The 25,720-nt window shown below is 38.6% G+C and overlaps 1 protein-coding gene across 11 annotated transcripts in view; it reads left to right on the top strand.

Annotated features, from left to right (window-relative positions):
* Positions 1-25,365, top strand: part of LOC127944398 (kinesin-like protein KIF1B) — a 79,481-nt gene extending 54,116 nt beyond the window's left edge. For 5 of the 11 annotated variants that reach the window (XM_052540290.1, XM_052540286.1, XM_052540288.1 and 2 more), the window contains 27 exons: positions 5,431-5,533; positions 5,897-6,045; positions 6,706-6,884; positions 7,063-7,203; positions 7,805-8,056; positions 9,705-9,823; positions 9,918-10,003; positions 10,163-10,292; positions 10,894-11,038; positions 11,183-11,273; positions 11,466-11,584; positions 12,064-12,119; positions 14,423-14,531; positions 14,642-14,708; positions 15,159-15,243; positions 15,391-15,496; positions 17,077-17,191; positions 17,278-17,411; positions 17,868-17,929; positions 18,669-18,814; positions 18,927-19,169; positions 20,185-20,256; positions 20,358-20,458; positions 20,547-20,699; positions 20,890-21,082; positions 21,172-21,290; positions 22,498-25,365. In XM_052540290.1, the coding sequence (XP_052396250.1) occupies positions 5,431-5,533; positions 5,897-6,045; positions 6,706-6,884; positions 7,063-7,203; positions 7,805-8,056; positions 9,705-9,823; positions 9,918-10,003; positions 10,163-10,292; positions 10,894-11,038; positions 11,183-11,273; positions 11,466-11,584; positions 12,064-12,119; positions 14,423-14,531; positions 14,642-14,708; positions 15,159-15,243; positions 15,391-15,496; positions 17,077-17,191; positions 17,278-17,411; positions 17,868-17,929; positions 18,669-18,814; positions 18,927-19,169; positions 20,185-20,256; positions 20,358-20,458; positions 20,547-20,699; positions 20,890-21,082; positions 21,172-21,290; positions 22,498-22,540 (3,318 nt within the window). In that variant the 3' untranslated portion in view covers positions 22,541-25,365. Of the gene's footprint in view, positions 1-161; positions 4,092-5,430; positions 5,534-5,896; positions 6,046-6,705; positions 6,885-7,062; positions 7,204-7,804; positions 8,057-9,704; positions 9,824-9,917; positions 10,004-10,162; positions 10,293-10,893; positions 11,039-11,182; positions 11,274-11,465; positions 11,585-12,063; positions 12,120-14,422; positions 14,532-14,641; positions 14,709-15,158; positions 15,244-15,390; positions 15,497-17,076; positions 17,192-17,277; positions 17,412-17,867; positions 17,930-18,668; positions 18,815-18,926; positions 19,170-20,184; positions 20,257-20,357; positions 20,459-20,546; positions 20,700-20,889; positions 21,083-21,171; positions 21,291-22,497 lie in introns of those variants that run through there. The other 6 variants (XM_052540293.1, XM_052540292.1, XM_052540291.1 and 3 more) reach the window with 2 other exon arrangements.
* The last annotated feature ends 355 nt before the right edge of the window (positions 25,366-25,720 follow it).

Below are 25,720 nucleotides of genomic sequence, written 5' to 3'. Positions count from 1 at the left end.
CTCATTTTAGCAAAGCATTATCTCATTTAGCTGTTCCCATTTTGCATATCAAAACACTGTCCATTCTTTACAGAGACATTCCTTTTGATTTTGATATCCCATTTTAATTTTCCCATTTTGTTTTTCGCACTTTGGTTTGTTTCCTGTTTTGTTCTCTCAAGGATGGAGACTCTGATAGTGGTGACGACTCTGATAAAAGGTCATGCGAGGAGAGCTGGAGACTCATCACTTCACTTCGGGAGAAACTTCCTCCCAGCAAGGTCCAAACCATAGTCAAAAAGTGTGGCTTACCCAGCAGCGGTAAAAGACGGGAGCCTGTCAAAATGTACCAGATCCCTCAGCGTCGTCGCCTTACAAAGGACTCCAAATGGGTGACTATCTCTGATCTGAAGATTCAGGCAGTCAAAGAAATTTGCTATGAGGTGGCTCTGAATGATTTCCGTCACACCCGTCAAGAGATTGAAGCTCTGGCCATAGTAAAACTGAAAGAGCTTTGTGCCAGCTACAACAAGAAAGACCCGAATGAACGAGATTCTTGGAGAGCAGTGGCTCGAGACGTCTGGGACACTGTAGGGGTTGGCGATGAACGAATCGAAGATGTAATAACCAACGGGCGAGGTATAACTGACATGGATGACCTAAAAGTGCACATTGACAAACTGGAAGATGTCCTGCAAGAGGTGAAAAAGCAGAACAACATGAAGGACGAAGAGATTAGAGCTCTCCGGAATAAAATGTTGAAGATGGAGCAAGTAATTCCACTAATTTCCAACGAGTCCCAGGAGAAAAACGCTCGCAGTGCACCCATGAGGGCCCGCAGTTCCAGTGAGGGTAAAGCTCCTGAAGAGAAACCCAACGGCCAACAGTCAGATGAGCAGGCGTCTAAGATAATGGATGATGATCCATCATTCCGACGTGGACATATGCAGTGGATGCGACAAGAGCAGGTACGCCTCAAGAATCTCCAGCAACAGGAGATTTCCAAGCAGCTCCGGAGACAAAACGGACCTCACCGCTTCATCCCACCTGAAGACCGCAAGCTGCGCTTCCCCTTCAAGAGTAACCCCAAACATCGCAACTCCTGGACCCCTGGCACTCATATCATTATCACAGATGAAAAGGTGATTGAGTTGAAAGTTCCCAAAGAAGCAGTCCAGGAAGAGGAAGATGATAAAGGGGAGGCTGCAGAGCCCAGAGAACAAGTGGTGCCCATCGCCCACACATACCCTACTCTTCCTAGTTCCATTGGTCAGCGTAGAAGCAAAGATTTAGAGCAGGGCCACAGACCCAATCAAAGCCACAAACTCCATGAACGAGGCCGTAGTAACTCCTTCAACAGTAGCCAGCGAGCCTCTGACTCTACAGAGTCCCTCAATGCTGGGAACAGGAAGCCCCCTCATCCCCAACAGGCCTTTTACCAGCCACGCTACAACCAAAATCAGCATCATTATCCACAACCACAGCATCCAACTCAGCAGTTCTACCATTACAATACTGGTCTGATCAACAACTACCAGCAGTACCCACCCAATCAGCAGCCGAGCCACCACAACAATTTTTACACGCCACCCCGTATGCGTAGACAATTGTCTGCCCCCAATTTGAAGGGCAGTCGAGAAACCACAGTGTGACTTTGTAAGCAGGGCATAGGTTCATGTACAGAATTAGTTGACGCTACAAATCACACATTACAGACTCATCACAGCATTGAACAGCTTGTCCCTATCAAGTCAAACTGTTATGTGGCACTTTTTTTAAGCAACTGAATGTTCTTGTTGTTATTTTTAGATTCAAATTGCAATGATCTTCCTGAAAAATTACCACATTAGCAACCTTGCATCAGCAATTTGCTGATTCATGTTTTGCGTATTGGTAAAAAGGCTAGCACTAAGTGTGTTGGCTAAAGGTGTCCAAGCCACAAGAAGATCTAAGAACAGCCTTGATTCATAAAATAAGCATTTTTTTGCAATAAGGTTCTGGGAATGAGTTTTGAGAAGGATTCCCTTTAGTTCTTTTCTATAGTATTAACTTTTTTAACATGGGATTTGAGAATTAAGAAGTACTTTACGTACACTGATTTGCCTTAGTTTACCTTTGTTTTGCTGCTGGTCTTGACGGTCTGAATCAATCTAAGAATTGAATACATAACCACTACACTGCAACATTTCATACTGTCCAGTGAGAGAACCTTGAACCATAACTTGAATTTTGAGTTACTGAATTTACAATGGAGTCATGTTTGTGCAAGATGCATGGGTGATATGTTCAGTAAATGCTGGAAGGTTAATACCCAAACCTTTATCCTCTTGAATGTTTCAAAACTCGTCAGAGATGCAAATTAAATTTTTACTTTTACATTTTATGCAAATTGTTTGATTTCATGAAGTTTTGGGTCCTTGGGATGGTATTCCCCATTAAATAGTTTGAAAATGAAAGGTGGCAGCAAAGGCCTTTCTCCAGCTGCCTTGTGTAGATGAGTAAAAAGATTGTGAAGGAGTGCTTTTAAAGTTTTTAAGTGCCTTATTGACTCACTAATGTGTCATTAACATTGAATTTATGTCCTTGTACTTGGCACCTACAATTAAGTAATAGCAATGTATGAAGAAAACCGAAAGATTTTTACAGAATTTGCATGAATCTTTAATGTGAAAGATAAAGACACCACCCCTGAATTATGTAAGAACGTTTATTTTTCATAAAAATAACTGCCTCTTGGTTTTTATTAAGTTTGGTTCTGCCTTATTCTTGAGTACAAACCACTCTGGACTAAACATCCATATTCAAAGAGGCAATGTTTTTTGTGAAGCGCGGTAAAAGAACTGCTTCAGAGCGTGCTTTGCATCTTTTATTCCTCTAATCTGTCTGCTGCACTCTGATCCTCAATAGGGGGGACAGCCTGTTCCCACGGGATGGAGTCAGCGTTCTAGAACACTGTGCTGTTTTCTTAAATCTTAACATGATTAGAATTGCATTTATTTTCGGGTGTCTGCTGTGTGGCAAGCGAACCCACAGAAAACACCAGAGACGTCTCATGGAAAGGACCTCTTTATTGGGCTGTTTCCATGGTTTCCGAGACTCGTTTTGAAAGTTGTAGCATGTTTTTAAGGAAGGAAAAACCCTTGAAAGCAAAATCAGATTTGCTGGACAGGTATATGCTGCACTGCATTTTATTTTTTCCTTTAGTCTCAGATGAATTCACAGCCTGTATAAGTGATGCCACTGAGCACTTGATTAAACTTTTCTTTTACCTACCACAGTCCTTGTGCTTAAGCCACTGTGATTTCCCTGCTTAAGCTTTGATATTATTATGCACTGGTGTGCCTCAGTGCCCAAGTGTGACCCGTTACCAGCTGCAAATTACCAAAGCATATGTTCTGAAATCCTCTTCATGTCATCTCCTCTGGCTAAGTGTTAGCCAAATGGGTCAAAAGTCCATGCTTCAGCATTGCTTCTTATGAATGAAGAACTTGAATGCTTTTGTTGCCAGAAATACTGCCTTATTTCTATTGAAACCCCTGGGGTTTGGTATAGTAATGCATAAGTGCATAAAACACAATTAGTTTCCCTTCAAAAGGTAAAATCAAGAAACTGGATCAATAAAGAAGCAGGACTCAAGTTTAAAGGTGAAATGCATAATTTTAATTTTTATAAGTGTAAACTTTGTGGCAGTCTATTGTTTGAGCATCCAGACACTGCAACATTGGCTCAACCAATGATGTCAGTTTGGGGGCGAGGCTGTCTTATCATAATTTTTTTTTTTTTTATTCATTTCATTAATGCACGGTGCTGCCTGCTACTCTCAACTACCACAGGAGGAGCAATGTATAACGTCATACATACAATGTATTTTTACCCTTTTTAAACGTATGTCTCTTGTCTGTTCAGTGTTTATATATATATGCAATGGTGATATCAAGTGCCCTGTATTATAATGTGTTGTTTAGGGAGATATTTTTGTGCAACATATGATCTTCACTGCTCAAAGATGTGTTGATGGTTTACTAATATTGCTGTTACATTGAGCTGTGCTGAATATATCAAAATTTCAACAATGACTGAAATAAAGTGGACAATATTGAAAGTAGAAAAAATGTGAAGGTGACATGAGGTTTGGTGTCCCATACTCTGAATTTGTGCTCTACGTTTAACCCATCCAAGTGCGCACACGCAGCAGAGAGTAATGAACACACAAACACACAGCAGTTGGGGGTTTGGCGTCTTGCTCAAGGGTCTCACCTCAGTCGTGGTGTTGATGGTGTAAGAACCCACTGGTTATTCACTCCCCCACCAACGATCCCTGCCGGAACGGAGACTTGAACCTGCTACCTTTGGGTTACAAGTTCAACACTCTAACCATTAGGCCACGACTGCCCTAAAATGTATTTTATCTATACACACAAATACTTAATTGCAGTCACATTTAAAGAATAAAAAACAATGTGTATAAGTAGATTAGTAGCATGATCATTTCATCATATTACAGCTCTTAGGAGGTATGACAGCAGTCAGCCTCTAATCAGCGTTGTTGACTTCAAATCCAGAGGAGTTATATTATACATCTTGTATAAGTGGATTTACAGTTGTTTTGACATTGCATTTACAGACAGAACACTTTAATTTATTAAACTATGTGGGACAACTGAATTGTTTAAATGTCAGGAAAATATTACATATGACCACATTTGTTTGTGAAACCGCACACAAAACACCTCTCTTTATGTTCTGCCTGAAACTTCATTACTATTTAAATGTATTATAAATGTAATGTAAGGTAGTGAAATGTCTAGATGTCTTGGCGCTTTGAAAATAATTTCAGCAGCTTCAGTAGATGCAGAAAGTGTTTTTGTTTTTTTTTGTAATTTTCAAAAAAGCTGGAGTGGAGCAGAAAGCGTTTCATGTCTTGGATGTTATCATAAGCGTGTTCTCCCAATGTCAGAAGACTGAAATTGAAAGTACTTTCAAGTGTTCACTATTAATCACATAAAAGTTATGGGTTTGCCTAAATATAAAATCTAAACTAGTAATGAACATCAGAATGTAACTTATCCTGCACCTTTTGTGCTATGCAATCACATAAACTTATATAAGAATGGGTTTAGAACATATATAGGGACAAGAGACTTGGAGGTGAGATTTTTCTGCTTTAGCCACCTCACAATGACCTAGCAACCCTAGAAGCTGCATAGCAACATTATCTTCATTATCTATTTCTGTGTGCAGAATAAGTGCTGTTTAGTTTAACTTCAGTCCAAGTCATTAAAAAAGTAATTTAAGTATAATTGTTATTGTGTTGCCTTGAACAAGCCAAATGGCAGACCATTGCTAAAGCTACAGTGTGACCATCCTTCTGAAGCTTTATCTCTAAGGCTCAGTGAGTGTTTATCGTGCTGATATGATCGTGTCGTCTCTCTTCATCAAACCTTCTCAAAGGTATATGAGAGTAAACTGCAAGAGCTGCAGAAACAGGTGGAGACTCGCTCGCTGGCGGCGGAGACCCCAGATGAAGAGGAAGAAGAGGAGGAGGAGGATGAAGGTAGTGTATTTTAATGCTAAAATCTAAATTGTCAGGATCAGCATTTCATATTTGTGGTTGTTAAGCTACCCTATGGCATGAAATGAACCATATTTCAAAAGATTTTTACGTGCAATGTACTGTGACATGTAGGAAAACATAGTTTGAATCACATTCAGACCTCCACCCAACCAAAACTACCCATACAATCAGAGGAACATTTAGAATAGACCAATAAGCTTCTCCACCTTTCACTATCCCTATAGTCTGATTGATTGAATACTGTTCTAGAAACAATAAGGTCATCCTCCTTGGCAAGATCACAACCATTGACAGTATATCAGTGCCTTGCCATGTTTGACTGTTGTTCCTGGTTGGTTGCAGTGCCCTGGACCCAGCATGAGTATGAGCTGGCCCAGTGGGCTTTCAGGAAGTGGAGATACCACCAGTTTACCTCCCTCAGAGACCAGCTGTGGGGCAATGCTGTATACCTCAAAGAGGCCAATGCCATCAGTGTGGAGCTAAAGAAAAAGGTACAGCAAACATTTGTCAGGCTTCAAAACAGTGAACTGTTTTTAACTTGAAAACCCTGAAAAAGGCCCAAATGGACAGTCTTGTGCATGTTTATATTTGTGTGAATGTCCTCTAAAACAGACAGGTCAGTTTTATTTTTACTGCCACTATGGCACAACATAATGTAAAAGAGCATATGGCTGAGGTTTTTATTGTGATGGCAATTTATCAGTAAGTTCTGCTGTATTCATAATATATATTCTCAGACGGATCCCTGTTGCTTTACACATTACCCATCTGTCAGCTTTCAACGGTTGTCTCATTAAAGTCAAAAAAAAGCACACACAAACAGTTTCATCAGTTCTTTTTCTGTCACTTGCTTCTCTAATACTTGTTTATGCCTCTTTTTTTAGTTCATATGTGTATAACCCTTGCTGTGGTGCCTTGAGATAGAAACATTTCTATTATTATTTGTCCTGCGCTCTTACTTTGTATTTATAACTTCAGTGGGGAGACTTGAATTAGTTTTCATTAGCATGTGGACATCTTTTGCTGTATTCAACTTAAATACATTACCTCGGTTTTCCAAAAATGTCTAAACTTTCAATCTTTTAGTCATCGACTCGCATCATTCATCCTGGTTTATGCCCTTATGTCTTGTTTACATGATCTGTTCGTAGGTCCAGTTCCAGTTTGTCTTACTCACGGACACCCTCTACTCTCCGCTGCCCCCGGAGCTGCTGCCTCCAGAACCAGAGAAAGAGCATGACACCAGGCCTTTCCCCCGAACGGTGGTGGCTGTGGAGGTTCAGGACCTGAAGAACGGAGCCACTCACTATTGGTCCCTGGAGAAGCTCAAGTAAGCCTCAGCCCGCCAACCAGACTGTGATCTACAGAGTTTTTAATTTTTATTTTTGTGCAGTTTTATTATTCGCAACAATCCATTTAGAGATCCCAAAGCTCTATTTAAAATATTTTCCTTGTTTCAGCATTGATTTTGCAATGTGTTGTCAGAAATGTGACTTGATTCATTACAGGCAGAGGCTGGACCAGATGCGGGAGATGTATGACCGTGCAGGCGAGATGGCCTCGTCCAATCCGAGTGAGGATGGAGAGGGTGCTTTGACTGGCAGTGACCCCTTCTATGACCGCTTCCATTGGTTCAAGCTGGTTGGGAGGTATGCTAATCCCCTAAACATTGTTCATGTGACTTGAGAAGCGATTGAGCATGTTAAACAGAAATTATTATGTCCTGTGGTGTTAAATACTGTGAAATTAGGTTTAGTTCTGTGAGAATTTGTTATATTTGTTGTAAAGAGCTGTTCTGAGAGGGAGCCCATAAATTATTTTCTCTTCATATTCAAAATCACCTTTTTTTTTATTCACAATTTTTTTTTCTCCCAAATTTGTATGTGCTTGTGCTTTGCTGTATGTTCATGTACATTTCTTTTATCCATTTGTCATTATTTTAAACATGCATTTCATATGTAGATTTTTTTTGTTCCTCTGTTCACATTATACACTCCAGTTTTTTGTGAATTTTTATTTTTTCATGTTTTATTTCCATAAACAAGATGAGCACAGTTTCTATGATGTCTTTTTAAATGCAAAAACTTACTGCCTTAATAGATTGCAATTAATTACTGTCTGTATTATGTACCTGCTATGTTTATTGTTTTCTATTTTATGTCTGAAGTCATGGCCCTTAAATGCGGCTAATTTAAATAATCCTGTAAACTCTTGCTTGTGCCTGCATCCTACCCACGCACCTTTTTTTAGCTCACCTATTTTTCACGGCTGTGTGAACGAGCGTCTGGCCGATCGCACTCCCTCGCCCACATTCTCCACCAGCGATTCTGAGATCACCGAGCTGGCCGACGAAAGGCAGAGCGAGATGGAGGACTTCATGGATGATGAGGCTTTCGTGGACGACACCAGCTCAGATGCTGGGACCGAGGAAGGCTCTGACATCTTCAGTGATGGGCAGGACCCCTTCTATGACCGTTCCCCATGGTTCATCCTGGTGGGCAGGTTGGTGGCGGCCACTGCTCAGGGGGAAACCTGAAAAATGAGGGCTGGAAAGAGAGCGAATGCATGTCAAAGAGAAATGGAGACAGTTTTGTGACTCAATGTGCAGCTGTTAATGTCTTAAAGATAGATACATTCAAAACTAAAATGAACTGAACACATTTTCTAGTAATGTGAAATCAGATCTGATCTAGGAAATGGCTCACACGGGTATAACCGATTCCTCCTCCAGTTCTCTACAGCCTACATTTAACCTCCATCTGTCTGGTTTTGGTTTAACATTAGTACTCTAAACATTAGTACGCATTTGTGTTTTGTTTCATTCATTGTATTTATTTTAATCGGGCTGTCAATCGATTAAAATGTGTTATGGTTAGCGTTCAGTTTCTTTTAAGGCAAGAAATCGAATACAAGGGAAGAAATGCAAATGTAATAACAAAATTCAATAATAAAACCATGTTCTCAACACTTAATCTTACATAGGCAGAGTTTTAGCCACCGGCCTGCCACATTTGTTCTCTGCTGGAGTTCACATTAACATGTTTATAAATGACAGTGTTTTAGTTATGGGTGATCTTGCACTTCGTCTCAATGGTAATTAAATTTCACCATACAAGAATGCAAATGACTTTTGTTAATTATCCCGTCTGGGTTTAGAAATAAATCTCCCATACAGAATGAAATCTCCCATACAGAATGAATTCCTCCATTGACTGAGAATTAAATTCCCTGCTAAGGGACTATTGAGAATGAATGGGTCTAAGACACAACGAATGCTCAGATCAGTTTATAGAATTAAAATTTAAACCTTGATCATGATGAAGCTATGTGATTGTTACAATATGTTATATTAATCCCATCTCTTAACACATTAACTTTGATTGACAGCCCCAGTTTTTTTATTTTCATTAACTTATTCATTTATTGTGCTTGTATATTAAAATATTAAATTGTGTTCATTTGTTTAATGTTTTTTATTTAATTTTGTTTGTGTTCTTTTTTTCCTTTAATATGAATTTTCATTCGGTGTATTTAAGAGCTGTTATTTGTCAGTCAGCTGTAGGAGAGAGAAAGAGAGAGGAAGAGCGAGGAATCATAGTCTGGATGGATGCAGAGGCGTAAATGGACCTGCGTCATTGTGACCTCACTGATGCGCTACAGTTATAGCTCTCCTCCATCTTAGCCTTGAGGCTGCCTACGGGGAGAGGAGGAGCTCTGACTGCAAACAGCTCTTGAAATTCAGACTATGTGTGCCCCCTAGCCTCTGAAAATATCAAATATTCTTATACAATCTCTCTCGCAACAAACCATATTTCAATGGTCTGCAACATAATGTATGAGTTATTCAGTTGCCCTTCTTTTTTGCCATTCAGTTTCAAGGTTGACAAATTTGTTTGCTGTCTTTTGTTATTTAGTGCCATGTTTTGTTTGCGTCAGCTCAGTGAAAGTGTCTGACACATCATATCCATTATTCTCTGATGGTGTTGATCAGGGTTATGAAGATGAAATCGTGGCCCTGCAGTGAAAGGCTGTTTTTAAACATCTCTCCATACTATTACATATGATACATTTTGTGAACGTGTGTGCATGAGACTGTCAGACGGCGATGGCTCTCAGGGCAGTACTATAATTGCCGTTCTTTTTCCTCCAGAGCCTTCGTGTATCTGAGTAACCTTCTGTATCCTGTGCCTCTGGTGCACCGTGTCGCTATAGTAACAGAGAAGGGAGATGTGCGAGGATTCCTGCGCGTGGGGGTCCAAGCCATCGCTGGTGAGCGCTGCTCTATATTAATGAATTAATTAAGGCTTGGCTCAGATTTAATTAAGCACAGTGTGCTTATTCTTTGGTATTTGTGTTTTTGTAGCCGATGAAGAGGCTCCTGATTATGGATCTGGTGTGCGTCAGTCGGGCACCGCTAAAATTTCTTTTGACAATGAGTATTTTAAAAAGGTATGAGCCCCCCTATATCTATCTATCTGTCTATCCATCCATCTATCAATCACAAAATCAATTTGTACTAGTTTCTACAAGGTTTGAGTTGTTGTGATGGATTTTTGTGATTGCTCCCTGTATCTTTTTATTTCCTTCTCTTTCTCTTACACCATCCAGAGTGATTTCTCCTCTGTGGTCATGACCCGCTCTGGCCTCTCTTTGGAAGAGCTGCGTATTGTGGAAGGTCAAGGTCAGAGTTCGGAGGTCTTCACCCCTTCAGAGGAGATGAACCGAATAAATGACATGGGTGAGTGTAGATGCACAGGCCGGCTGGCAGCCCCTGAGCTCTGAACAAAACCGCTCCGTCCGAGTGAAAAGAAATGCTTACACATCCAGACCATGCTGTTGTGTTTTGCTATGCAGCAATTGATTTGCACCACCTCAGTAACCCGAAAGCTTTGGGACCAAACTGATCCTTCTAGCAGGTTCATAAAAGAAGACCATGGAAACAATATCATCAAATAATATAAAAACAACTATCAGCCTGTTCTAGTTTGCCTGCATTTTTTTCAAGAAACCCCCTCTAATATTGTTGATAAATTGCGTAATATAAAAATAAATGTAACGGCACTAGGTTCTATATAAAATTGTCATATAAAATAAAATGCTTGATTTAGATGATTTATATAGGGTTTTTAAAAAAAATAGAATTAGATGATGTCACACGGTAGAAAAAAACTAGACAGACCAAGAAAAACAAGATTAACATTTGTGCATTTAGCAGAGCTCTATGATTTCATATAGATTGAGTGCATTTTTTGTATAATAAAGAATTTTTATAGCATTAGATGGTTCTACACACGCTGAGAATCCATTTAATATCAATGAATGTGTTTTGTGTCTGAAAGACTTGAAGCTTGGAAACGTGGACACAAAACTGGGTGAGGGATTGGCAGAGCATCTGGAAGTGGGCAGTATCTTCACTTTCCGCGTCACCGTTCTGCAGGCGAGCAGCATCCCGCCCGAGTACGCAGACATCTTCTGCCAATTCAAGTGAGTCAGTCTGTTTCTATGGCAGCCCTTCTTTCCTGTCTCATTGGTCTTTATTCAGACCGAGCACACGCACACACCTCCTCATAAATCACGCAATCGCACAGTCACGCTCCTCTCAGTAATCCCGTCTCATGCTGCCAACAGTTTCCTCCATCGTCACGATGAGGCGTTCAGCACAGAGCCGCTGAAGAACACAGGCAAAGGTGCCCCGCTGGGCTTTTACCACGTACAGAATGTAAGTGTTGAAAGCAGTGAGAGAAACAAGCTTTTAATTTAACATTATGGTACATAGCCGATCCAGAGTCACTCTCGTTTAAGTGTTTGATCAGGCTAGCTGCGGTTGCAGAATTATGCCACATTATTACATATTGTTAGGCAAATAGGCATTGACGTGTTTTCAATTTATTTATCTGGTTTTCACATTCAGATCTCAGTGGAGGTGACCGAGTCCTTTATTGAGTACATAAAGACAAAGCCAGTTGTGTTCGAAGTGTTTGGTCATTACCAACAGCACCCACTGCACATCCATGGACAGGAAGTGGTCAGGTAACAACCCGCTGTCCACTATCACACATTTGATAAACATAATCATATGTTTAGCTTGAAATCAGTCAATATTTTGAGGCCCATTTACATTTCAGGGCCATAACCACATTAAAGGTGACTTTTCTTCAGTATTCAAACCTGGTATTTGTCAGTGACCGATGTTATACAATTTTACACTTGACAAAAATGAAGATTAAACATTTGATCTTTTATAGTTTGATAATGTTGATGGACATGTTGATGGAGCTTGATTTGTGTTTAAATAAGTAACTGAAACTGATATATTGTATAGTTGTTCTACAGTGTATCTTAATTGTTGAAATAAAACATAGTATGAATATAGCATTGAAATAAATGTTCCCATAATCCTGGCTATGTGGCTAAGCCCTTGGTGGATTGATTAAATCATCATATTAGAGATTGATTAATATTAGTATAGATTTTTTACACGTCTGATTAATTTTCTGCTTCTCTTGTAGCCCTTCTCAGCCTTCCAGAAAGTACTGCCCCCCACCTATGCCTTTGTCTAAACCAGGTATGATGGCAACTATCATAGAACTTAAAAATGACATCTCCATTAGTCTTCGTAAAGACATCATATGTTCATTAAGTCAGCTTGAAGGGTCTTAAATTTGCACAAGTAATAATAAAGCAAATTCCTTGCATAATCCTCGCCTGGAGCTTGTATGCTCCTCTATCTCCTTTCTAATTATTCTTGTAATTCATCACATTATTCATTAAATAAGGAACCACCTCGCAGTTCACAATGCTGTGATCTGTAACGCTTTCGTTCGATACGGTTATCTCCTCCCAAAAAGGCTCCGGATCTCATTTATGCAGCAAGTCAGTCTGAGAGACGCAGCTATCAGCCGTTCCTGTCCAGACTGTTGTTGTTGTTTTTTTACAAAACCGAGGCTGTAGCCTTGAAGTGTCATCAATCCTGACGGTGTATTGATCTTCACCCCGAGCTGTCAGTCTTTTATATCGCAATATGAATCTAGAGGTGCTACAGCTCAGTCGGAGATAATTGGAAAAGCTGTAGAGCTCTTTTTGATTTCTAGATTGTAGATGCGGAGTGTAAAACTAAAAACTCTTCACACCTGTCGAATAAAATCTTATCCAGAGAGCAGTGTTAAAAGTGGTTTGAGTCTTCAAGTGCCACTCTGGAATTTAAATGATAAAAATAATATTCTCATACAGTGGCCCAAAAAATACTTGGACAGTTTTGGCCGCTTAAATCACCTAAAAAGATATGAATTATATAGTTAAAGATTACAAAATATCAGACCAATTGGCATTTGACATCGAGAAAGTTTCAAATTTTACTAGCATTTTGAACATTATATTTACAATTTCTTTCTATATTTATGTAAATATAATAATATATAATATGATTTATTTGCTTTAATAGTACATATGTACTTGTTATGTTTTATTATATATAGAGCATTAATGTTTAAAATTTTGGGGTTGGTACAGTAATATGTATATATGTATATATGTGTGTGTGTGTGTGTGTATATATATATATATATATATATATATATATATATATATATATATATAAAATTAACTGTCTCTTTTAATCATATTAATATTAAATTAAAAATAATAATTTCTTTCATATAGAAAAAAAAAATCATACTAACCCGAAGTCGTTAAACGTTAGTTCATATTTTATATTTAATCTTCAAAATAAATGGCACTTTGATATATATATAACATTGTTATAATGCAGAGACATTCATACATTTTTTAAGCGCACAAATAGTTTTGGGGGCAACTGCATACTTCATCTTTCCATTTACTTCCATCTTTGTCTTTTTCATTTCAATCCTCGTCCTCACACACAACCTGGTGTGACCCACCCAGACCACACACGTAAGATCGAGCTGATCCGGTACCTGATGACCGGGTACATGCACGGCCAGGTGTTGGACACGCTCTCAGAGCACGCCAACGCACTGGCCTCCACGGCCGTGGCCAGCTTGGAGGAAGGGGCAGATGAGCTGTCCCACTTCCCCTTTCTCCCTGTACCCAACAGCCCTGTTCTCAGAGTGCCCAACCATGACGGTTGGTACAGAGCCTCTAATGCGCCGAGTAGTTAAGCTGGATAGTGATTGGCTCTGTGCTGTGCTGTTCTTTAATGTACTGTGACTAGTGTGACAGAATCCCAGTGGACGTTCTTTGAAATGTAGATATTCCCGATCCTGAAGATCTAGAAGCTATAAAGGCTTTTCCTTGAGTTGCTGTGTTTTGAAGTGTCACTCTCCCTTATTTTCCCTCCCTGGTTGATCTAGAACGCTACGACAGCTGCTTGGTGTTTCCTTTTGTGTTACTTTGAAAGTGCACTGCTAATTAAATCACGTTAGGCGTTTTCCATATGTTCTTTCTAGCTTCCTTCATGACGCTTATTTTTTTTGACACAAGTTCCACAAGTGTTTTCTTCCATCTCTGAGCGAAAGGTTTCTTGCAGCGTTCCCTCAGCTTCACTGTCTCCCACCTCATCGTACTGTAGAAATACAGCAGACGGCTGCAGGAAATGGAGCGCCGCCCTTCAGCTGCAGTTTTAGGAGAAAATCAGGCTGTATTGATTTTCCCCATGTAGGGTAGAATTCCTTGTGGCTGATTTTCCAGAGCCTACATAATGACCGTCCTTAAACCTGATGCTTTGTGTTTCCTCACATTACCTGACTCAAGCTCATATTGCTTATCTGTCATGTTTTTATGGATTAATAGAACCAAGCCTTTTTAGTAAGGAAATTAGGCTTATTTAAAATTAATCGGTCATACCGTGCATCATATTCCCGCCCTGTTAACATTCTGTTTTCCTTGCAGTGCCAGCCACCAAACTGAACACCATCACCAAGTCTAACCTGGGTCAGTGTGTGAGCAAGTATGACCTGCTGGCCTGGTTCGAGATCAGTGAACTGGAGCCCACTGGAGAGTAAGTCAACCATATTTCTATCTACATGCAGGCCCAGTATTTTTATATATATAAATATGTTGCTATAAAATGTGTTTGTGATTATATGAATTGTGTGTTGTCTATCGTAGTTATATTCCAGCTGTAGTAGATCACTCAGGAGGTCTTCCCTGTCATGGCACATACCTTTTGCACCAGGTATTTAATCTTAATAGGAGTATAAATATTGATATGGCTACAATTCTTTTATTAACATTATCTTATTATAATTGTAAAAATATGCTGAATATAGAAATGCGATGTGCTGGAAACATCAAAAAACTGTAAAAACAGTTTACCAGGAATTTTAGGCATTTGTAAAAAGTGAATGCATGATATGTTGAATAGCATTATAGTGGTTATATCTGAATATTAAATTCTGTTATAATTGCATTAAAGTTTCATAGATCTGTGCATTGCAATGCACTTTGGTCTCATACATCATGTTGTTCTGTCTCCCTGTTCTATTAATATTGAATCCTCTCTGCAGTTGCAGTCTGTAAAGCTGTAGTTTAGCTTAAAGATCATGTTCGCTGTCCTAAGTCAAGGACGTATAAATGATTCAAATTGAGATTGCGTTTAGTAACCTGTGCTGATGTGTGTTTTCAGGGCATTCAGCGTAGAATAACAGTCACTCTGATCCACGAGAAGGGCAGTGAGCTGCATTGGAAAGATGTCCGAGAGCTGGTGGTTGGTCAGTACAGATTTTGTCCTAAAATCCTAAATGGAAGTTGGTTTGCTCTATTGACCAATCTGAAGCTAGGACCTTAAATATCCATTTTATAAAGTGTATTACAAAGGCTACAGCCATCTAACTAACATCGATTGTTGTCTGTTGTAGGTCGAATCCGGAATAAGCCGGAAGTGGATGATTCGGCTGCAGACGCAGTCCTGTCTCTCAACATCATCTCAGCTAAAAACTTGAAATCTTCTCACAACTCCAGCAGGTATGCTGTGTTCGCTCGCCACATTGGTTGGATTGATCCGTGCAGTCATTGGAAGGTTGTCTGTTTCTAAACGGCATGAAAGGTCTGCAAATGCTCTACTCACCTAATGCAAATCCATATACCCAACTGCTTCGAATTCAGGAGAGGATGTTGAATATGAGTCACTGTTGCCTTCAGTGAGAGGGAAAATCCTGCAGGGAGCATCTAGAGCGCCATCTAGTGGAACAAACGAGAAACAACGATTTAATCAACGTGCATAGTGCCCCATACAGCTCTACTAAATATGAAAATTAGCTTGTTGTGTTCTTTTAATGATGCCAGTTAGCTTTTTTTTTCATTTATTTCCTTTGCTTATTTAATCCCAATGCTGCTTTTTGTCTTTTGATTTGTAAATATTTCTGTTGCCTGACTGTTTCTGCTTGTTTTGTCTCCCCTTTTGTTCTCGTCCTTTTTCCTGCTGCGGTTGGACTCTTGGTTTTGCTCAGCCTTTGTATTGATAGCGATATTGCTAGGTACCTGAACCACCTCATAAAGCATTTTTTACCATTAAAGTGCTTTATGAGACATTTGTGATCTGTAGGTAGCCGTAGCAAAATGATGTATCCGTGTCATTGTTTTTCTGCTTCTCTCTGAACTCATTCAACAGTATAGTAAGAGTTAAGGTGAAGTATTACAGGTGGATTTGGAAAATATAATTTCCCCCCCCTAATGATCAAAATTGCATTCACTGTATTACTAAATTTGGCTTATTAGCAGCTGACATCTGAATTGATGAGTCTAGATACAGATGCAGGAAAGCCTTTGTGCATCTATGTGCCATTTAAACAGTGAAATGAGAACAAGAGAGGGAGGTGAGTGAGTGGAGAAAGAGATGCAAGGATATTTGAGGATGAGTCACCTGCACCAGTCTCTCTCGGTGTCTCCGTCTCGGTGTCTGTTCATGTAAACCGTGTGCCTTTTGCTTATAGTCATCACTGTGCTGTAGTCCTGAGTCACACACACACACACGCTCACAGCAGATCACTAATAATGTAGCACCTGACAACACTCTTGTGTTGTGTTCATTGCTATGTGACTCGAGCACATCAACAAACTATTTAGGCACAGAGATGTCTGAACCGCGCGTGATGCAGCTGGCATTACACCTCATGTGTTTCAGTGTTCGAGGAGATTGCCTGTCCATTAGCACCATCTGTTAGCTGAAAGTTGAACTAACGTGGTAGCCTGATGCTTCTAGATATTCACTGCCATCTGCAGTTTAAAGTCAGCATGAAATCCAAATTAAACCTATTTACTTAATTAATATTTTTGGTTTTGCTGTGAAAGCTTAATTGGTGAATGATAAATACGGGATGTTAAATAAATGCTAAATAACCCTATATTTCTTCTTATCGTTATATATTCGGTTTCTCTCAGAAATGCCTTGTTACAGAAGTAAAATGGGTTGTGAATGTCATTTCATGTTGTCTTTATGCACGTCCACACTCAAACAATAGTATACGGCACAGTTTAACACTAGAGCACCAGTAAATATATAAAACATGATTCATATGGTTTCTAAAGTATTTCTTCCTGTTCAGGACGTTCTACCGGTTCGAGGCTGTGTGGGACAGCTCCCTGCACAACTCTCTCCTACTGAACCGTGTCACTCCCTACGGAGAGAAGATTTACATGACCCTGTCAGCCTATCTGGAGGTCAGCCTCAACTCTTTTAGTTTTCGACTAGTTCTTTAGAAAGCGGTTCTAGAGTATTAACATACGTGTCAACCACTCCCCTGCAGCTTGATCACTGCATCCAGCCTGCCATCATTACCAAGGACATCTGCATGGTCTTCTACTCCAGAGATGCTAAGATCTCTCCTCCTCGCTCGCTGAGGAACCTGTTCGGCAGTGGCTACTCCAAAACCCCTGACTGGTAAAACAATCAAACTATAAAAAGGCATATTTTATCTCTTTTACAACCAGAAAGGTCAAATGTTTCTGAAGGTTAAAATACTTTAAGGACATATCCTGTGTTATACTTCATTGAAAACTATTTTAAATAGCATTTTAGGAAGTCTTGTCAAATTTGGCCTCATATTAGGCCAAAGACTACATGGAATATTTATACTGTTAAATTAATTTCTTATATTGTAGGACTATTTAAAATGAATTGGTGAAGGCAAAATGGTGAAAACGAAATGGCGACTAGTTGCAGGACATACTCTATTACAGATTCATATACATTTTAAGATGAAATTTATATTTATCAAAGAAAATGTAATGGATATCTTATGCATCAACTGTCACTACAAACTGTGTCTTCAGATTTTTATTTTATTTTACTTTATAGAGCCTTTGCTAACACTGTTTTCTGATGTTTCTGTTACAGTAATAAAGTGACTGGAATCTATGAGCTTAGCTTGTGCAAAATAGCTGACACAGGAAGCCCAGGTAAGATTTTCCTATAAATACTAATGGTTTGTTCAATTTGAGTTGTTTTTTTATGTGTTTTTATTTTTATTTAGCAAGGATGCATTAAATTGATCAAAAGTGACAGGAAAGATTTTTATAATGTTACAAAAGTTGTCAGTTTTAAATAAATGCTGTTCTTTTAAACTTTATATTCACCAAAGGCTTGGTTAAAAATGTATCAATGTACACACAAAAATATTAAGCAGCTGTTTTCAACATTGATGATTTATAATAAGAATTTTTTTTTTTGTAGCAAATTAGCATATTATTGATTTCTGAAGGATCATATGACACTAAAGACTATTATGAATTATATTTTAAAATGTGAATAGAAAACAGTGATTTAAAAATGGTAATATTAGTTTTACTGTATTTTGATAAAATAAATTCCTTTAGAAAATTACCAACCACAATTTTTTGAATAATTGTGTAAATTATTTAAAAATAATATATATATATATATATATATATATATATATATATATATATATATATATATATATATATATATATATATATATATATATATAATATATAGTTGGAAATAAAACTAAATATAAACAAGTTTCGAAGGTTATGATTTCTATTCCTAACCCCTAGAACCCTAACTTTCAAAGAATTAAGATTTTTTTTTCCACTTTAGCCTGTCATGTTAGTGATTTTGCATATTGATATATTGGGCCTGCTATATTGAATCAGTGTCATTGTTCATTTTCAGGTATGCAGCGACGGAGACGGAAGGTTCTGGATACATCTGTGGCATATGTGCGTGGAGAGGAGAACCTGGCCGGCTGGAGACCCAGAGGAGACAGTCTGATCCTGGAGCACCAGTGGGAGCTGGAGAAACTCGAGCAGTTGCATGAGGTGAGGACAACAGACAAAAGATCATGACTGAGCAGTGCCACACTCTTTGTGTAACAAAATCTGACAGGCAGTGGTGATCTCCAGACCTGATGTCCTTCTCTATCCTTGTCAGGTGGAGAAGACGCGTCATCTGCTGCTGCTCCGTGAGAAACTGGGAGAGACGTCTCCTCCTAAATGCCTGAGTGACTTTCTGTCTCCCAGTCTGAGCAGCGGCACCCTCAGCACCTCCACCAGCATCTCCTCCCAGATCTCCTCCACCACCTTTGAGAGCGCCATCACACCCAGTGAGAGCAGCGGATACGACTCCACAGACATCGAGAGCTTGGTGGACCGCGAGAAGGAGCTGGCCACTAAGGTTAGAGACTGTAAAAGTACTTGAAATTGTACTGCATTCCATTTATAGGCAGATGAGATATTTATATGATTTGTCTTGTTTAAAAGCTTATAGTGTATAAGCATTTGAGTTTAAATCCATGCCATTAAGGTGCATTTTATCTGCTTACATGCTCCCTTGGAATCCATCAATGCATTTTAAATCTTTCTCATTACCTGTGTACATCTACCTTTTAAAACACTGGGCATCATTCACTTACAGACTTTGTAATAGTCACAGAGGAAAAACTGGCTATCATACCCTATAAACGACTGAGGATCACACACAACCAGACTTTAAAGTTGTTCCAATCGCAACAAACTCACATGGAAATGCGAGAGGGAGACACGTGACGAATGAAAACAGGATGTGTTTTAAAATATAAAACATGTTTGATCTCCTCCGACTGGATGGAATCAAAGTCTGTAGAGTCTGTAATCATCATACACTAGAAGATTTTCTGTATAGTCTGTCAGATCGCCCACTCCTAGTTGTGGTTCTTTTAGGGATTGGCGATATATATCGCATGCGATTGTCACGCGCATTTCGTCAGTAAAGCCAGTTCACTGACAAGCTACGCAATATCGCGTTCATTATCACAGATGAATCGCCTTCGTCAGTGATCTACGGATCTGTCTAATAAATGCCGCTCTATTTGAAAGTAGGTGATGGCGAATTACCACTAATAAGAGAACTGGCTTTACTGACGAAATGCGCGTGACAATCGCATGCGATATATTGCCCTTCCCTAGGTTCTTTATATTTTTGTAACTGTGATTACAATTTTATTCATTTTTTATTTATTCAGTTCAAAAGAACAGCTTTTTTTGACAAACATTTTGTAACAATATGACACTTTTGATCAATTTAATGCTAAATAAAAGCTGTAATTTCTTTAAAACAGAAATAATATTTGAACCCATACTTTTTGGTGGACTCGTATAATGGATGTCTATTAGAAGGGATGTACGTTTATGTCAATGTTAATTCTTTGCAGTGCCTCCAGCTCCTGACACACACTTTTAACAGTGAATACAACCAGATGTGCAACAGCATCAGTGACTGCAAGGTAACCTGGACCTGAACAATGAAAAACAACCCGTTTTGTATGAATTGGAACATAGCCGCTTTAATGAAATCAAATAAAACCTGTTTTTTTGTCTCTTTCAGTTATCGGATATCTCTCCTATGGGCCGTGACCCATCCGTGGCCAGTTTCAGCAGTGCTACACTCACACCCTCCTCCACCTGCCCCTCTTTGTCAGACTCTCGGTACGGTTCTGATGTAAAAGCACACATGATAAGCTCAAAATACAGTCTTCTAAAAGTGAAGTATCCTGTAAACATCTATCTTCTCCAGGACCCCTGAAGCTAACTCTCGTGCCACCAGCCCCTCATCCTCAGACTATGAGAACTTCCCCATGGTGCCCATTCTGGAAACGTCCTACCTGGCCCGCGCCGGCAAACACGAGTTCCTCAACCTTGTGCCTGATATTGAGGAAATGAGACCTGGGTGAGAGTTTTGATACAGCTGACAAAATCTAGCTTAGTTTATTCAATTCTCACAAAAATCGAGATGAATTTGAACACTGAAATCGTTCAGTTAAGCTGTCTCGTGTTGCAGTTTCCTCAAAAGGGCTAGCAGAGATGTTGGTATTGTACAGTAACATGCTGGTCTGAGATCTCCTCTTGTGTTCACTCAGGTCTGTGGTATCAAAGAAGGGATTCCTCAGTTTCATGGAGCCCCGTTCCAACTCCTGGGTGAAGCACTTTGTGGTGGTTCGAAGGCCATACGTGTTCATCTACAACAATGACAAGGACCCAGTAGAGAGGGGAGTGCTGAATTTATCCACTGCCCAGGTGGAATACAGTGAGGACCAGCAGGCCATGCTCAAGGTAAAGCCTCGCCAGCTATGTGGAAATCAACTATTTTCCCTGTAAATTGTCACCCAAATGCCTGATTTTTGCTGTTTGATGGCTTGCAGACACCTAATACATTCGCTGTGTGCACCAAGCACAGAGGGATCCTCCTCCAGGCCAACAATGACAAAGACATGAACGACTGGCTGTATGCCTTCAACCCACTGCTAGCAGGAACAATAAGGTACACAGCCCGACATTTTGGCTGATAACCGTATATTTTTGACTATAAGTCGCACCTAAGTATAAGTCGCATCAGTCCAAAAATACTTCAAGACGAGGAAATAAACATATATAAGTCGCACTGGACTATAAGTCGCATTTATTTAGAACCAAGAACCAAGAGAAAACATTACCGTCAGAGGGCGCTCTATGTTTTCAGTGTAGACTACAGGAGCAGTGAGCAGCATAGAGTGCCCTCTGGCGGCTGGAGACGGTAATGTTTTCTCTTGGTTCATTTCAAATTTATTTTTATAAATAAGTCGCACCTGACTATAAGTCGCAGGACCAGCCAAACTATGAAAAAAAGTGCGACTTATGGTCTGGAAAATACGGTACCTAGAATTAACCTAGTCTAGTCTAGACCAAACTGACCACCTCTCTGAAGTAGTTTTTCTTTCTGGCAAACATTCAATGTCCCTAAAAGAAATGGCATTGCATTGTGTAATAAAATATCAAACTAAGTGGCATTTATTTTAAAGGAATTTGGCACAAACAAATGCTTAACCTTATGATTTATAAGCACACTAGAGTTATTACAAGTAAAACTAAAACCATAAAAATGTTTCTTGAAATAAAACAAACTGAAAATATAAAAACAGCTTATATTATTTTAGCTAGTTGCCAAAGCAACAGTTCTCATTTCCATTTATTTTAACTTGGTGCACTTCAAAATAAAGAAATAATATAAATATAAAAACTATAAAATGGCTAATAAAAATGATAAAAAAACTAAATGAAATAAATCAAAATATGAATTAAAATTCTTGTGCATCTCATTGATACTGAAATTACACAACTATACACATAAATTATGTTATTACTTAATTTATATAAATATTTATATAGGGATTTATTTTAAAGAAATGTCACAAACAAATAGTTAGCTATATAAAATAATCAAATAATCATTACATTTTTTTTTAAGTTTGTATTACTGTAATAATAACCACAATTGAAAAAAATTATTACATATAAATATATATATATTAAGAAAATTTCTATTGTTGTTAACAGATGCCATGTTTTGTTTCTAACAGTCATAGTCAGACTTTGTTTCTCAAGTATCCAAATACATTTTAGGGTGTGTGTGTGTGTGTGTGTGTCTGTCTGTCTGTCTTTCTTTTCCCCTCCAAATTTTCTCTGCTCACCTCTTTCTGTGTTTTCTTCAGGTCAAAGCTGGCGAGGAGACGGTCCAGTCTGATGAAGAACTGAACGAGTGTACACACGCACGGAGATAGTGCTCATTTCTCTTCGTCTACCTTTACAACGTACCAAATGTGTTAACACTTCTAAATCTTTGTGGTTCTTGACGGTTTCTCTTGTATGTAGACCTGTGGCTCTCTTCTCCTCTCCAGCAATTGAACTTTCAGTTCCCAAACACCGCTCTCCCTCCCTCCCTCCCTCCCTCCCCTCTCTATTGTGTTATTGATTGGATTTATTCTGTCTTCAGTTTTGTTCATTGTCATAACTGAACCTCCTTCAAGTAGCATGTTGTAATAGTCTGTTTGTGTGTGCACGAATCTTCAGAGCGGGTTCTGCTTTCTCTCGACGTACTCTCGTCTGGAAACGTCATCAATCTTACGGTGTTGTCTGCCAGGAACATCTTACCCTCAGGAGAAAGTTGGTTTGCTATAAAACCCCTAATGCATTGAGTAAATGAATAAATATATTAATAAAAATATATATATATAATATTATAATATATTCCACAAAATCAACTTTCTCTAAAAGAAGATATACAGAAAAAAAATAGCTTTGCTCTAGATATTGCTAAAAAGAAGATTTTTAAATGGACCAAAGCACTGAATATGCTTCATTTTCTAAACAAGACAGAAATTGACCTTTGAACCGAATGTTATCGCAGTATTGGCTTAGTGGATTTGCTGAATCAAAGCAAGCCTTGATAGTTGGGCGTTGATCATGTACATACAGCCGTTTACTCGCACAGCCTGTCGCAATTAATTCCACATATCAAGGTCATAAACACACCATTAGCAAAGTACAGTATGTAATCATAAGACATATAATAATACCAAGGAAAGAAAATGATGGTGATGATCCCTCACATATCGATCTTTCGGTAGCCTACAGGAGTATTCGGCTCGATTTAAATGATTTCCTCCGTAGATTAGATTAAAAAAAAAATGGTGCAAAAGAATTACCTTGACACAGAACAACTGACCGAATGAATCCATTTGTACATAACGTTCAGGATTACTGTGCTTAACGCTACTCATGACGAGACATGATGCATTATGGGTTTCTGTCCTTGTTACTGTATTCCTGAAACACCATTTTCGGGGTTTTTTTTGGCGAGAAAGATCTGATGCTGTGGCCTCTTCTGAAGACCAGACGGTTGAGGGAGATACTGATTGCGATTAGTTACAGTTACGAAGTGAAGGATTGAATTATTGGTGTGGTTTATTTCTGCTGTTCGGGAAAAAATCTAAAGTCGGCAGGATCATTTAAACCAGCCTTTGTTCCCCTTTAGAATGGGCAGGATCACTTTTTAATATTATTGAACATTTATCATGTATCTCTAGCGATTATCTTAACTTATTTTTTATTAACATGTGATCAGTGTTTTACATTAGACAACGGAAGGCAAGAAGGGCACTTTTCTCCTTTTTATTCAGCTGTTCCTCACTTATTTAAACGACCAGGTTTGGCCACTAAAACAGTTTGATCACCGTCAGTAGAAATCGGGCCATTTATGCAGTTCACTGCAGTTGCAGTGAGGAAAAAGGGATGGTAATGTTCTGCTTTTTTTATGGTTTTGTTTTGAAAATCTTTGCTCTGTGCATTTGAAGACATTCAGTCTAGACACGCGCGCTGAAGTTAGCAGTGATTCGGTTTGATGGTGACATTCCGGCCATTTGGTTGAGCATTTAACAGTCCTCTGGCCAGACAACCAGCAGGAATTATCACACTGTCAGACTGAGCACTGTCAATCCTAATGAAGTCAATATTCTTGCTGCTCATCATAGAATGCATCTTCTCTTATCAAAGAACTTTAGTGCACTTTCACAACAAACACATGAAAATGGCTCGGAAAGTCAAGTCCTTTGGTCAGCCAGCCTTTAGGCTTCATCTGAGCCGTTTGATTGTTATGGCATCTGTGAAAATGTTCACATTGAATATTCAGATCCGGCACATAGAGTGCGTAATGAGCACTGAAGGTTTAAGTGTAAGTTAATGTTAGAATTTTTTGCCAGAGCAAAGGTTTTTGGCATCTTTTTTTTTTTTTACCATCTTTGTTGAGTGGCTTGGTTGACTGTGTGTGACTATTCATAATGAATTTCATTAACTGTATTTATTGTTTTGCAATGTATATATTAGTTTGCAGCTCTTTGCACATGTGTTTATACAACTAACAACAGAACAAATAAAGCTTGAACAATGTTTTTGTTGTTTCCTCAAAAGGTTTTAGGTTGTGGTGTTTTTCTCATTGAAGTGGACTTTGAATGTACCTTGCGTTTCACTAAAAATGCAGTAATTATCTGATGAAAGAAGAAGAAGAATATCTTAATAACAATGGGCACTTTTCACATTTAGTCTATGGAGGGCAGAGTTATGATGAGGCGTGTTCATTTTTATTTCTAACATCAGGGAATATATTTTCTAGAATATAACGTTTTGCTTTTCCTGACACAGTAACCTCTTTGTTTTTTGTGCTCACTTATGCATTTTTTCCCCCACGCTGCCTTTAAAGCAACCCTGGCATCACTGTATCACCCCATCATTCCCTCTCATTGTGATGAAACAACAGAAAGCAGATCAGCCATGGCTTTAACATTGTACATTTTTTTTGTCAGATTGGCTTCATTTTCATACTTTTGTAAATATTTCATGTTGTATGGAACTTGGATTAAAATGTAAATATGTCTTCTGTATTTGTAATAATTATAATCCATTCGCTGTATAGCCTAGATGTGTAATGCATATATCTTAATTCTGTGTATGGTAATCTTGCACCATTGACCTGTTTAGTGAATGAGGTAAAAAATAAAATTACAGCCAGTGCATTAGATGAAGAATGGATCTCATTTTGTCTCTTTCTTTCATTTTACACAACACTTTGCATTATACATTTAAGTTGCACCTATATCTGCATTACAGCTGGTTATTTTCTTTCAAAGGCTGTTTAGTTCAAGTAACATTGTGCCAGTTATATCTCATATGATAATGCATTATTTGACTTCCTGAATTGATATGGTTGGTAATTGTGAAAAATTTAATAATTATTATTATTATTTATGTTATATTTTTTCATGGTATTTGGCTACTTTGTCTTAAAGCACAGCAAAGCTATCTTGTTTATTTTTTATTTATTTGTTTTTTAAATAAATATATAAAAAGATAACTGTTGATTTTATTAAATGTTTTAACCTC

This window comes from Carassius gibelio, chromosome A23 (genome assembly GCF_023724105.1).
Source record: "Carassius gibelio isolate Cgi1373 ecotype wild population from Czech Republic chromosome A23, carGib1.2-hapl.c, whole genome shotgun sequence".
Classification (NCBI taxonomy): Eukaryota; Metazoa; Chordata; class Actinopteri; order Cypriniformes; family Cyprinidae; genus Carassius; species Carassius gibelio.
The sequence above is the reverse complement of the archived record's forward strand: the minus strand, read 5'-3'. Positions and strand labels throughout refer to the sequence as shown.